Here is a 13,294-nt window from a genome sequence, read left to right as displayed (position 1 = left end):
ACACACACACACACACACACACACACACACTATATTATGTTACTACTCATAGAATATTTTTTTATTAATCTCATTGAACTCTCTCTGCTTCTGTACCTGAACTGCATTCGGAGAAATTTTGACTTTGCTTTTTTTGTCGGAGTGAGGTGTGTAATATACCATAGGAAAGCCGTGGACAAGAAGATCAGTTCTCATGTAGCACATTTGTGCAAAACCCTCAAGGTTTCAGATCGGTTTTGAAAAGGGAGTTTTTGTATTAAAAATCGTGAATTATATTTTTTATCCCATTTTCAAATGGTTCGTCAAAACTGTCCAAATGATATGATGCTAAAAGCTGATGCAAATGCACTCATTTTCATGTAATTTTTTCCCAAATTCAAAATTAAATTTTTTTAATTTAGGAATATTTCAAAGTTCATAAACATTTTACACGCCGTGAATTTATTTTAAAATTTTGAAATTGTTTGAAATTCATGATTATTTTTAATTTCACGAACATATTTAAAAAATTCATGATTTTTGACTCACAGCATTTTTTAATTTAATATTTCTTAAAGTCCTTGAATATCTTCTTATTCAATACTATACTAGTATACCATTTCTTGATTAGTTAGTGTGGCACACGTTAGAATTACCGATAATTGCAGGAAGTTGATGAGTTCTTTCGGCAAAGCGACTATTAGACATTGTGTGTGTGAAGCTAATGGGTGTGCCCATGAACTTGCTCGTTTTAGTTTTGAGGGACATGAATATGGAGCGTGGAATGATAAGGCTTCGGACTTCCTGATCCCATTTATTGTAAGAGCATCTCCAATTGATGATGTATATTTAGAGATATAAAACCAGGTGATGTATAATTGACATCATTAAAAAATATTTTACATCTTTGAAAATTCGTAACTTTAACAGATAATGTATATTTGGTGATGTAAAACTCCTACTCCAACAGATTATGTAAAGGCGGTTAAAGGCAGTGATGCAGCTGTTGTACAATAGCATTTCAGCCGCACTCCAGACGCACAACAACCGCATAAATTAAACTAAAAACATCCCAAATTAAAACTTAAAATTTCATCTGTTCACAATATTAAATTATTACATAATTAATCAAATTCACAACATCAAATGCAACACAAATACAACAAAGTTTTTGCACAATACATACAACAAACAAAGAATGAAACTAAGAGGTTCTTTTGCCATGACATTTTCAATACTCCTCCATCAAATCTTTCTAAAGTTCATAGTGTGTATCAACATCTCTAATTTCATGGTACACCTTCATGATGCGTTTGAATTCGCTCCTCTTTTCTCATCGACATAACGTGTAGACCATAAAAGGTGTAATCCAAATCCTGGCCACCCTCATTCTCAATGATCATGTTATGCATGATCACGCAAGCAGTCATGATGTACCAAAGGTTATTTTGACCCTAGAATAGACGGTCCTCGCACAATAGCAAAACTGGGATTGCAAAATCCCAAATGCCCTCTCAACATCTTTTCTATTTGCCACTTGAGCATTGTGAAAATAGACTTGTTTCTTTCCTTGAGGGGTTTGGATTGGCTTCACCGCAAGGTAGAACCCATAGTTGTATGGGCGGCCATTTGCTTTGAAGGTCCATCGGTGGAGCCTCAACCCGTTCTCTTCGGATGAACTCACGGCCAAACACAAACCCACCGTGTTTCGACTTCTTCTTGTGCATCAGCACTAGCATAGCAATATCCTCTTCTTCATCAAATCAAATTCCTCATTCGATGAGGAATCGTCCACGAAAGAGGAGTCACAGGAGCTCATCTACAATATACAAATCATCGTCAAACTACATCTTCATGCCCGATCAAAAATTCCTAGTTTGCATGATTTTTTACCATTGGGAATTTTGTCAAACACGTTGCGTGCGAGGTGGAAGAAATCGCCCGGCGGCGGATCAAAGCATTGTTGGCGGCACAAAGGCCATCGAGGGTGTGTGGCGGCTGCTTCAATGACCTCTGGATGGCCACACGGTTGCCAGAGGACTCCGCTTGCAGCGACGCACCGGCGACGACAACGATCGAGAAGCCAGTTCAGTGGGTTGAGGTGGTTGCGCGACTGCACCTACTAGCTCTAGCGGTGGGAGGCGGCTACCCGAGAAGGCGGCGATAGCTGCTACAACCATTACGATCGTGAGAGCTCCAACGAACCCCCGAATCCGCCGCGTGGTCGTCGGCAGGACATACTCAAATCGTCTAGTTTGGGTGGCTAGGACTGCGCGATTGGCGACGGGGTCGGGGATGGACTGTTGAGCGGCAACGACGGCGTTTCCAGGCACAAACTGCCAGCGGCATAGGCGAGCGGATGACTAGAATTTTAGATTCGGCGGTTGACTGTTGCGAGAGGTTGGAAATGCAAATTTACATCTTTTCATCTACATAGGTGATGTATTTTTTCTTTACATCTACGCCATCTGCTGGAGCAGCGTTTTTAGGCAAAATCAAAATTGTAAAAAGCAATTGCTTGTCCTCAAACCGATTGGCGCCTTTTCTTTTACTAAAAATAAGACAATGTAGACGCACGCACGGACTTGTCGACATCATGCAGTCTAATTAAGATCCTCTAAGAGACATGCTTGTTATCAAAATAATCCCGTGGTTAGATGGTTAGAGGGACCGTGATATTCCCAGCTCATCAAAGTTCAAGTCCTGATACTCGTATTATTCTTGGATTTATTTCAGGATTTTCGGGACGAGGCGCCTACGGTGACTTCGTAAAACTCAAGATGATATGTCGTTGCTCATAGGGGTAGGATGTACGTGTATGTTCATAGGTATGAGTGTATGCGCATATGTATGAGCGCGTGCTTCTATATTATATCCAAAAATAAAATAAAAAAGAAAGCCCCCAAAGTTGAAAAAGAAAAAGAAAAACGTTGGAAAAGCGCAAAAGCAAATCGCCTCGGCCTCTCTCCGCCCCTTGGCCTAATCAGGAACTGTTGCCCAACCTTATCTCCCGGCTCGCGCCACCACCGCCGCACAGCCATGCCGCTCCTCCCGGCGGCGGCGCCGCCGTTGCCGCTCTCCTCTCACCGCCTCGGCCTCCCCTTCCTCTCGCCCCCCTCGCCCGCCGGCCGCCCCCTCCGCCGCGGGGACCTGGTCATCCGCATGGGCGGCGGCCCCCGCACGTTCCCGGGCGGCGTCTCCAAGTGGCAGTGGAAGCGCATGCAGGCCCGGAAGGCGAAGCAGCTGCTCAAGGCCCGCCTCGCCCGCGAGCGCCAGCTCTACGAGATGCGCAGGCGTGCCGAGCTCCGCGACGCCGTCGTCCACCTCGAGCGGCCCTGGGACCCCGACTCGGCCCCCGTCTCCGCCGCCGCGCTGGCGCCCACCCTCCTCTCCATCGCCGCCGACGACCAGCTCAGGGGCCTCGCCGACCGCTTCCACCGCCCCGGCGGCGTCGACCTCTGGAACGACCGCGACGGGCCCCAGGTGTTCGCGTCCCCGGACACGGTCATGGCGTCGGCGCGCTTCTTCCCCAGGGACGCCGTCCACAGCGTCCAGCCCTATGCCCGCCTCGGCGCTGGCGACGGCGCCGGGGCCGAGGGCGCGCAGGGTGTTCGGCGGAATGACGCTGTGGAGGAGGACGCGTATGGTTGCAGCGAGCCTGCGGTCCAGCTGATGGAGAGGGATGGGATGTGGGAGCCGGTCATTGCTTTGGAAGGTGGAGATGAAGACAATTCGAGCGTCAGGAGCTGGATTCATGATGATGATGATGATATTTCTGATTCAGACGACGAAGAGGATGTTGATTTTGGTCACCAACGACGAGCAGTGGTAACACAAGATGGAAGGAGGGATGGTGAAACTGCAAGCACTATGCGTGTTGGAAGTGAGAGGGGCAGGCAGTGGAGAGGCCATGGTTCCTTTTCAGATTCAGAAGGCGCAAGAAGAGGTCATCCTGATCAAAGATGTTCAGACAGAAGTAGTGGGAGCAGAAGGAAGCCTCCCGCCGCAAGATGGAAGCCTTGGAACGCCGAGGGCAGTAACGCCATTGGGAAGGACCGAATAGGTGGCGGTTCTTTCTCCGACTCGGAGGTGAGCCGCCGTGGTTTTGAGCCAAAATCAAGAGCAAGGAACAGAGAGGACACAATGGACACAGTGGTGAAGTGGAAGCTCTCTTATGATAGCCATGGCAATGTGGTTAGAAAGGTTCGCGTTGGTGGTGAATTTGATTCAAATTCAGACAGTGGAAGGGGCGACAAAATGGAACCAAAATGGGGAGCCCCGAATGGGTCTAGTCCAAGTGAGAACCGAAGAGGTCGAGCAGGGCTGAAACATAGACCTAAGGCCAACAGTGGCGAAAGGCCAGGAGGATACACGAGGGGTCACAATGGTGATGAAAGGGATCAATTTGGTAACGGCTTTGCTTCGGACTTGGAGGAGCCGACATGGAACCCAAGAAAAAAGAACGAAGCTAGGAATAGCAATGGCAGCAGTGAGTACAACAGTGATAGGAATAGTAGATTCAGGAGTGGTGGAAGTGGGGCTGCAAGACGGCTAGACATTACTCGTCCTGTGATGAACGCCAACAGAGAAGATGGAGGAGGGCGGCGGTCGAGGGGAGATGGATACTCGCTACGACCAACATCGGAATTTCACAGCTCGATGGACCGGAATGGGGGACGGCAGTTCAGAGGAGACGGATATTGACTCCGACCAACATCAGAACTTAGATAAAATGTACTGTATGTTAAGAGTAAAGCTAATGTAGTCTGTGTGTGTGCTAACTACTGTATGACCAGACGTTCAAATATAACGTACTTGTATGGAGGATTTGCTTCGTTCAGCTTGTGTGATATTTGCTATTCTTGCTGAGTGAGTGCCTATCAAGGAATGCCAGGAACATGTCCATACTACATCTCCAGGTTTTTTTGCCAAATGGTAAATTAACTTGTACGCACCACATGAATATCTTCCGCAACTACACATTATATGTTCTTCCCTACTAATTTTATCTGGCTAACGTGTTCTTCTTACTGCAGATTTGGATTCAGCCGGAACAGCCGGAGCAGCTCACTACTATATTCACAAACCTGATGAATGTGTATCTATCTGATATCTTTTCTGAGTGTGATCCAATCTGGACCCTGTTTATCCTTGAAGCTGCGCCATCCCTGCAGAATTTTGGAGTATGGCATGTTGCTTTCTCTTCTTTTAATTTATTCAGAGCCTGTGACTCATTCTAGTATGGCATGTTTCTAAAATATTTGGCATCAACAACATACTCCCTCCGTCCGGAAAAAGTTGTCTTCATGACATTTTTACAAAAAACCCCTCCACTTTTGTCCGACCAAACCCGCAGTCCTCGTCGTGTCGCAGCGTCACTCCCCTCCCCGCAGCTTCCCGTCGTTGCGCTGCTTCCCTCCCCGCCGCGCCGCGCCGGTGAGCTCCCCCGCGCCGCTAAGCTCCCTCGCCCCGCTGAGATCCCCCGCGCCTCCTCTCCCTCCTCCACGCCGCCGCGCCGCTCCAGTTCGCTGCGTAGCTCCTCCTCTCCCCTAAAAATCCCTTCTTCCGGTGAGGTTCTCTTCGACGAGGCGCCGCTCGATCTGGAGGATAACGACAAGTTGGCGCTCGATCTGGAGCATGGCGACGGCATGGGGCGGGCGCTCTCTTCCTCGAGCTCCTAATCCACTAGCTCCTCTTCCTCCTCCAGGCCCTCCTCAACATCGCCGGTGACGACGGCATGGGGAAGACGACGGCGGCGGCTGCGGAAGTCGACCCCAACGAAGGCGGATCCTCCTCAACATCCCAGGCTCCTCCTCCTTCAGGTCCTCCTCGTGCTCATCTATCTTATGCCAAGCCTGAATTTGTACTGCCAAGTCTGAAATTTTCATCTTTATTGTTAAGTCTGAAGTTAGCTGACATGCTTCTCTGACTTGACATGCTTGCAATTTTGATCACTAAGAGTGCTGCAACTAGAGTATCTCAATTTATAACAGCACATGTTGACCTTGCAGCAAGTTTACAAGGATCTGCATTTCTGTCAAACTAAAACAAGCAAACACTTAACTGAATTTCTGTCAAACTAAGCAGCTGCATTTCTGTCAAACTAAAGCAAGCAAACACTTAACTGAAGCAAGCAAACACTTAACTGAATTGCAAGCAAGCAATTCTGAACAGCTGCTGGAATCATCATGTGCATTTCTGTCAAACTAAAGCAAGCAAACACTTAACTGAATTTGCAATGACAGGCTCTTTCACCTGTGAAAAAATGAGGGTAAGAACTAACAATGTGCATAACTGAATTTTTGGTCTGATACCAAGATCTCCTACTCCTGATCAATTGAACAAAACCCACTGTTGACTGTACCAATTGAACAAAGCTGCAGGGCACATTATGTTAAAGATTTCCTACTCAAGTGATTTTTAGGGAGAGCACTTAAAAAATTTAGTCAACATTGATTTATGAGGGAGTAGAATTTAACAGTATGTAGATATAGTCTTGTTCAGATCTTACTGAAGAAGAGAGAGGGTTAGTAAGCAGGGTTACTTCAGAGGCTTTGTTTTAGGAATAATTCAGTTAACTTAACAGGGGATCTAACTGACTGAATAAGTTTTAGGGACATGTTTTTATCAACTCTTAGTTAAGGGATTGTGGCAGTTTTCTGCAGTCTATCAGTTTGAAATTGAATTCCCTTGTTCTTATTTCTGGAGCATAGTAAAATTTAGTGTAATTGTAATTTTGATATGGCTCCTCTTTTCTTGTGACATGTACTCACTGAATTTTAATTGACAGTAAAATTCAGTGTAATTTTGGTTAACTGAATTAAATGTAAATTCAGTTAACTCATAAAATTAAGTGAAACATTTGGTCTGATTGAAATGCAACAAGTTTTTTGGGGGTCCTAATCAGTTTTCTTACAAAAACTTGCTTAAATGGCAGCAAGTATGAATACAGTGTATGTTCTGTAGCTTGTTTAGAAAGATCACTGAATAAAGTTTCTTGGGGGTCCTATTTCAGTGTAAATATTCTATTTTCAGTGTAAATGTTCTCTGTAATATTCTATTTTCAGTATCCTTATTCAGTTTCTAATGCATACAGAATACTTACACCTGAATATGAGGCCCTACCTGTGCAATTGGACAAATGGTGTATAAATCCAAATAAATTCAAATGATTCAAATAAATCCAAATAAATCCAAATAAATCCAAATACTCTATCCTTTCTTTTCCTATCCTTTCTCATTGAACACATGACACAATACATACACACGACACAAAGCCATACACATGGCACAAGCCATACACATGGCACAAGCCATACACATGACACATGACACATCACATACTCCTATCCTTTCTTTTCCTTTTCCCTTTCCCTTTCTTTTTGAGCTTTCTCTATCTACTCATTTCCTTGTTCAATAATGGCCTTGGTGTCAGTAATTAGCTCCGGACTGCAGTATACACCGGTTATTTTCTCTCCAGCATTTTGTAGACGGTCCTTGTGTAGATGCGGCAGCTTATAGTTGTTTCCTCCTTTATCTTTCATCACTTCCACCATGACTGCTTGCAACGTCATAAAGCTTTTGAACAGCTTATGGGGATCGTAGTTCTCAAACTCCTCCTCTACACCCTGTACCAGTTCCTGTATATTCATAGGCGCTCTGCAGTCGGTTAGGGATTGGAGGGAGCAGTGGAAACAAAGATCCAGAACATTGAGCTCAGGGCTGTTTGGTGGTTGTTGCAATAATCGAATATCCAGATCTGTCTGTGCCACGGCTTCTAGAAAACCAGCATCATTAGGGAGGACATGCGGTGTTGCATTATCTTGTTGAATAAAGATCGTTGTGTCATCGTCACCGTCCGGCCATTTGTCTTGAATGGCAGGGATTACTTTATTGATCAAGTAATCTCTGCACACAGGTCTAGTAACTTTGACCGGCTTCAACTCTATTGTCCCCCTATCTCTATTCTGGCTTGTTCGTTGTGCCTCGGTCTGTACCACGAACGGCCAAATGCCAAGTTTCCCATCAAATATCATCTCCCCATCTTCATTGTAGCGAGGTTTGGCTACAGCTGTTAGAAACATTACCTTCCCAATGCTATGAGTATTGTGCACAGTTCGGTTTGGTTCTTCTTCTCCAGGCAGTACGTAGTAGCTACTCTTCACTCGGGTCATGTCATACCATTTCTCGTCGATGTGGACCATATTTGTCATTGGCTTGAAACTGGGCCGAGGACTTAATATCCATCTTTCATCCATCATGGATAGGCAGAACTTTAGTCTCGCTATCTTGTTCTGTGGCTTGAGGGTGGGTTTGATGGTGCTTGTGATGCGTTTCAGCTCTTGCAATTGAAATCTGTCATGTAGGGTTGATCGGGGCACACCTAAACACCTTGCTAGAGACCGGATTGTTCTTCTTTTGTTCAAGGGGATTGTGGCTGTTCTCGACAGATCTAGTTCTTTTCTCTTCCTACCACTTTTGTTCTTCTTGCTTGAAACATCAACTTCTTGGCCTGCTGCAAGTTGTCGTTTGGCTAGATTCCATATTCTTGTAACTGTTCGCAAGTGAACATTCAGCATCGTCGCAATGAGCACCTTGTCATACACGTGAACCTGTCCATCTCTAAGCTCGATTACTCGCAGAGCAAAGTAAACACCATGTCTCTCCTTGTCTGTCAAGTCCTTGCCTCTTGGATTGCCATGTGCATCAGCTTCTTCCAATTCTGCATCTTCTTGTGCCTCTTGAGCTTCTTCCAATTCTGCATCTCCTTGTGCCTCTTGAGCTTCTTCCAATTCTGCATCTTCTTGTGCCTCTTCAGCTTCTTCCTCTTCAGGAAACCAATTCAATTCAATGTCTTCATCCTCATCTTCCGGCATCAAGTTCAAATCAATAGCATCACCCTGTTGAGCTTGTTCTTCTTGTTGAGCTTCATCCTCATCTTCCGGCATCAAGTTCAAATCAATAGCATCACCCTGCTGAGCTTGTTCTTCTTCTTGAGCTTCGTCCTCCTCTTCCGGCATCAAATTCAAATCCATAGTTGTGTGCTCCTATCTGATCTCATAACAAGAGTATACAAAAGACGAATGGTGAGCATATAATCATAACAAGAAAACCATGAAGAATCCTAGACAAAAAGCAAAGAAACCAAGAAAGAGAAAAGTAGATATTAAAAGTACTCCTTGTTCATAAGCAACTACAGGTCCTACTACATCTCTCTTTTTTGCAGGGACCAGGGCAGGAATTAAAAAGCAAACAAAAGCAGGGGCCATGAGTACATCTCAATTTTTGCTGTATTTCTTGTTGACAACTAGTGCAGGTACACATTTTGAATATTGAAATTATCTTCTGTTAGTAGACCATGGCAGTAGTTATAGAACTATGAATATCTATTACTCCCTCTACAACATCAGAAAAGTTAATAACATCCTCTACAACATTTTCTGTAGAATAGAGTAGGCTTCAATTTGTCAAAACTGAATTTTACTCACTGAAAATATGACAGTGGAGTACTGTCCAAACTGTATTCACTGTCTAAATTTCATTGATGTCAAATTTTATTTATGTGTCAAGTTTGACATCAACTTGACTGAACATCAACTTGACAGATCAAAACCTGACAGAAATTGACAGGTTTTGGAACAAAATGACAGGATCTGAACATCAACTTGACTAAATAATATAGTGTCAATTCTGATTGTTAACAGCAGAATAATACAGTTAATAGCAGAGTAATGGAGTGAGAAATCTTACTATAAATTCAGTTACTGTAGTTACTGAAACTTCACTGTAATTATGCAAATGAAATTATTATCCTGTAAATTCAGTTAACAATCAGAATTATGTAATGGAGTGAGAAATCTTAGTGTAAATTAGGTTAACAAGAAATCTTAGTGTAAATTCAGTTAATAGTGTGTTCCTAAATAATCTGAGATTTATTGTCAAGTCTGAGATTTTGACAGAACTGTTGTGACATGTTCAGACTAGGACTAATCAAAGTTCAAAGAATTAGTAGAAGAAGCTTTGTATTTTCAGCTTATAAATTTTAGGACTATGTGAATAAAATGCGTTCAACTAAGAAGATAATCTGTCTTCCCATCTCACTGCTCACTGCTAGCAAGAGTAGAAGAAGAATTCCAAATAATGTCTCCAATTTGGCTAAATCTGGCCTGAATTTGCTGTAATTTAGTACATGTTTTTTTCCTTCTTTTGTCAATGATTCTGACCTCTATAACCTTTCTCATCATCTCATGATTCTGCCCATGACTTATTTTTTACTGCCATGAATGATTCTGCCCCTCTGTAACATTTTTTTGGCAGTACTAAAGATTGGTCCATCAGAAATCAACATCAATGTTAACTGAATTTTTTCAAATTACAGAGCAAGCAAGCAAGCAATGTACACAGATCAGTTATGTTTTAAATTACAGAGCAAGCAAGCAAGGCACTGGAGATGAACAAATTACAGAACCCTGTACTTGTTCTCACCAGCAGCAGCACGAGTAGGGGACCTCAAGCGGCAGCACACGAGAAGGGGATCTCCGGGCGGCAGCACGAGCAGGGGAGGAGCAGCAAGTTGCGGAGAAGCAGCAGAAGGGGCTCCAGCTTGAGGTCCAGGATCGCAAAAGAGCTTGAGGGAGCTCGTGGTCCAGGCGCGGCGGGAGCTCGTGGTCCAGGCGCTCGAGACCCAGGCGCGCGCGGGTCCTGGCCGGCGGCGGCGCAGGCCCTGCGAGGAAGGAGGGGATATCGTCGACGCAGGTCCTGGGCGGCGGAGGAGCACGTCTTGTGCGGTGACGGAGCAAGCAGGGCGGCGCAGGTCCTTGGCGACGGAGGAGCAGGCAGGGCGGCGCGGGTCCTGGGCCGCGGAGGAGCACGTCCTGTGCGGCAACGGAGAAAGCAGGGCGGCGCGGGTCCTGGGTCGCGGAGGAGCACGTCCAGTGCGGCGGCGGAGCAAGCAATTGGGCGGCGCAGGTCTTGGGCTGACGACTGGCCTGGCGACGCGCGCCGGCGATGGGCGGAGGAAGAAGGAAGAAGACGCGACCTGTATGGTGACCTGTTTGTAACAAATTTGAAGTTATAAGGGTGTTTTTGAAAAATTGACATTACACTACGCTGTGGACAACTTTTCCCGGACGGAGGGAGTACCATACTGCATCTCCAGTTTTTCTCCCAAATGGTAAGTTAACTTGCACGCACCACATGAATTTCTTCTGCATCTACACATCATATGTTCTTCCCTACTAATTTTATCTGCCCATCGTGTTTTTCTTCTTGCTGCAGATTTGGATTTAGCCGGAACATCCGAAGCAGCTCACTGCTATATTCAGAAACTTGCTGAGTGGGTATCTTTCCCCTGTGATCTGATCTGGACCCAGTTTACCCTTGAAACTGCACTATCCCTGTAGAATTTTGCATTATGGCTTGTTACCTTCTCTTCTTTTAATTTATTCAGAATTTCAGAGGCTGTGACTTATTCTAGCATGTCCTGTTTCCAAAATATTCGACATCAGCAACATACCAGGAAGTTGATCTGATTTTTAATCACTCAGCAAACTCTAATCTATCACAGTTATTACAAGTAGTGCTGTAATTTCATATGAATCCTATAAGAATATTCACGTGTTGTATTTTACCTAAGATTTAGTTCATTGCCAATTCCTCTAAACACTCCCTACAGTGTCCTAAACTTATATTTGATTGAAATTGTTGTTACATTGTCCTGCATGGATCTGGTTGCAAGATTAATTGACATGTGGTATTTATTTTCTTTGCCCTTGCATGAAGTTATCTTGATCTCGACATTTATGTCTCTGAACTCCTGAGGATATTGCTGAGAAGACCAACGTGGTGTGGGAGCCATCCAAGGATTTTAAGCACCTGAACTTGAATCTGCTCCAGATGTCCGGGTTCGAGGAGGAAGACAAGGTGACAACCTATATAAGGCTTGTCATCGAACAGGCTGTGGGGTTGAAGAAAATCGAGCTGGAAGGTTACGGCCCATGCAGGGGCTACAATGCCACCGACCCTAACAGAAAATCCCAGGTGGATGAAGCTAGCAGGCATCGGATTAAGGAGCGACTCAAGCATGGATCCTCCTCATCTGTGGACATAATAATCTGATGACAGGTATGGTCAAGGAATGTAAGTTTCAGAACGCCCGCAGCTGCTAGATCAACGACTGTGTGCAGTCAGTTATAATTTTAATTTTCAGTTATCGATAGGCCGAGAGTACTTGATTGGTCTGAACCTCACAATGTAGCTAGATCATGGTTTTCTCTTTCAATTTACCGAGTAATTTCCTACCCATCATCGAAATTTCTGAACTTGCTGAGGCTCTCTCTTTTCAGAACATCAACCAACATTTGACTGAAAATTGTGCAGATTAATTCAGTTCTGCTTCAGTCGAACTATTCCCAACATGCCAACATATTGGAAGTGGCTGGCAGTAGAACGGGGTAGCAAGCCTTTGACTAGAGTTTGGTCCAACAGATTGTTACACATAGCATCCAGTCGAACTATTGCCAACATGGCAACATGCATTCAGCCAGAGATACACAGCAAGAAGTACATCAGAGACTGCATTTCACCACCGGACTGCCATCACAAACTCCATTAATTAAAGCTCATAAGATCAATAATATATGAATCGACTAAAGTCGCGTAAGGGCGTATCAAGAAATGAATCATGTAGAAGAGCTTGTGCGATAGTATCTGGTTCTCTCAAAGGAGATCTGAGAATTCTCCAGCTTGAACATACTAGTCTTTTATTCCATCATATGCTGTTACATGGCACACCAACGTTTTTGATAAAATAAAATCGAGAGAGACAGCTCAACCCAACAAACAGCAGTTAAAAGCATCTACAACAGCATACCCAAATTTTCTTAGAATACCCCAAAACAGAAAATATGGGTATTTTTGGCTAAAAACGTATCTCCAGCAACATACCAAAATTGCATGGGCACCCATATTTTTTAGGTAGGTACCTACATTTTGCTACCAAATATTCCTTCCGTCCCGAATTAGTTGACTCAGATTTGTCAAGATATGGATATATCTAGACACGTTTTAGTGAGATACATCCATATCTATCAAATTGGAAAAAGTTGTAACCTATCATGTACCTAGAGCCAGGGCTTTGCCTCCTCCAAGAAAGAAAGTTAAGGTTCGTGCCTCTCGCCGGCGCCAGTGCAGGTCCGCCTCGTCTCCGGTGGCCCTAGGGCCATGGAGGCGCGGTGAATCCTGGCAAGGGCCGGCGGGAGGGCTCCGTTTTTAGTCTTTTTTTTAATCTTGTTAGGGTTTGTGTCCTACTCAGAAA

At 44.6% G+C, this 13,294-nt stretch overlaps 1 protein-coding gene and 1 long non-coding RNA gene across 2 annotated transcripts; both read left to right on the top strand.

Annotated features, from left to right (window-relative positions):
- The first annotated feature begins 2,926 nt into the window (after window positions 1-2,926).
- Window positions 2,927-4,819, top strand: LOC123131766 (uncharacterized). The gene has a single exon (XM_044551444.1). The coding sequence runs from the start codon at window positions 3,019-3,021 to the stop codon at window positions 4,681-4,683; it is 1,665 nt and encodes a 554-aa protein (XP_044407379.1). The 5' UTR covers window positions 2,927-3,018; the 3' UTR covers window positions 4,684-4,819.
- A 466-nt stretch (window positions 4,820-5,285) lies between these two features.
- On the top strand, window positions 5,286-12,259 carry LOC123131767 (uncharacterized). Its single transcript, XR_006464320.1, has 3 exons — window positions 5,286-9,295; window positions 10,358-11,152; window positions 11,257-12,259. It is a non-coding gene; the product is annotated as an uncharacterized lncRNA (long non-coding RNA).
- Window positions 12,260-13,294: the final 1,035 nt, after the last annotated feature.

This window comes from Triticum aestivum, chromosome 6A (genome assembly GCF_018294505.1).
Source record: "Triticum aestivum cultivar Chinese Spring chromosome 6A, IWGSC CS RefSeq v2.1, whole genome shotgun sequence".
Taxonomy (NCBI): Eukaryota; Viridiplantae; Streptophyta; class Magnoliopsida; order Poales; family Poaceae; genus Triticum; species Triticum aestivum.
Note: the sequence above shows the minus strand (reverse complement) of the source record. Positions and strands in the feature narration are given on the sequence as shown.

What these genes read in the sequence shown, in the direction of transcription:
- LOC123131766 (XM_044551444.1), top strand. Translation starts at nt 3,019, where the DNA reads ATGCCGCTCCTCCCGGCGGCGGCGCCGCCGTTGCCGCTCTCCTCTCAC.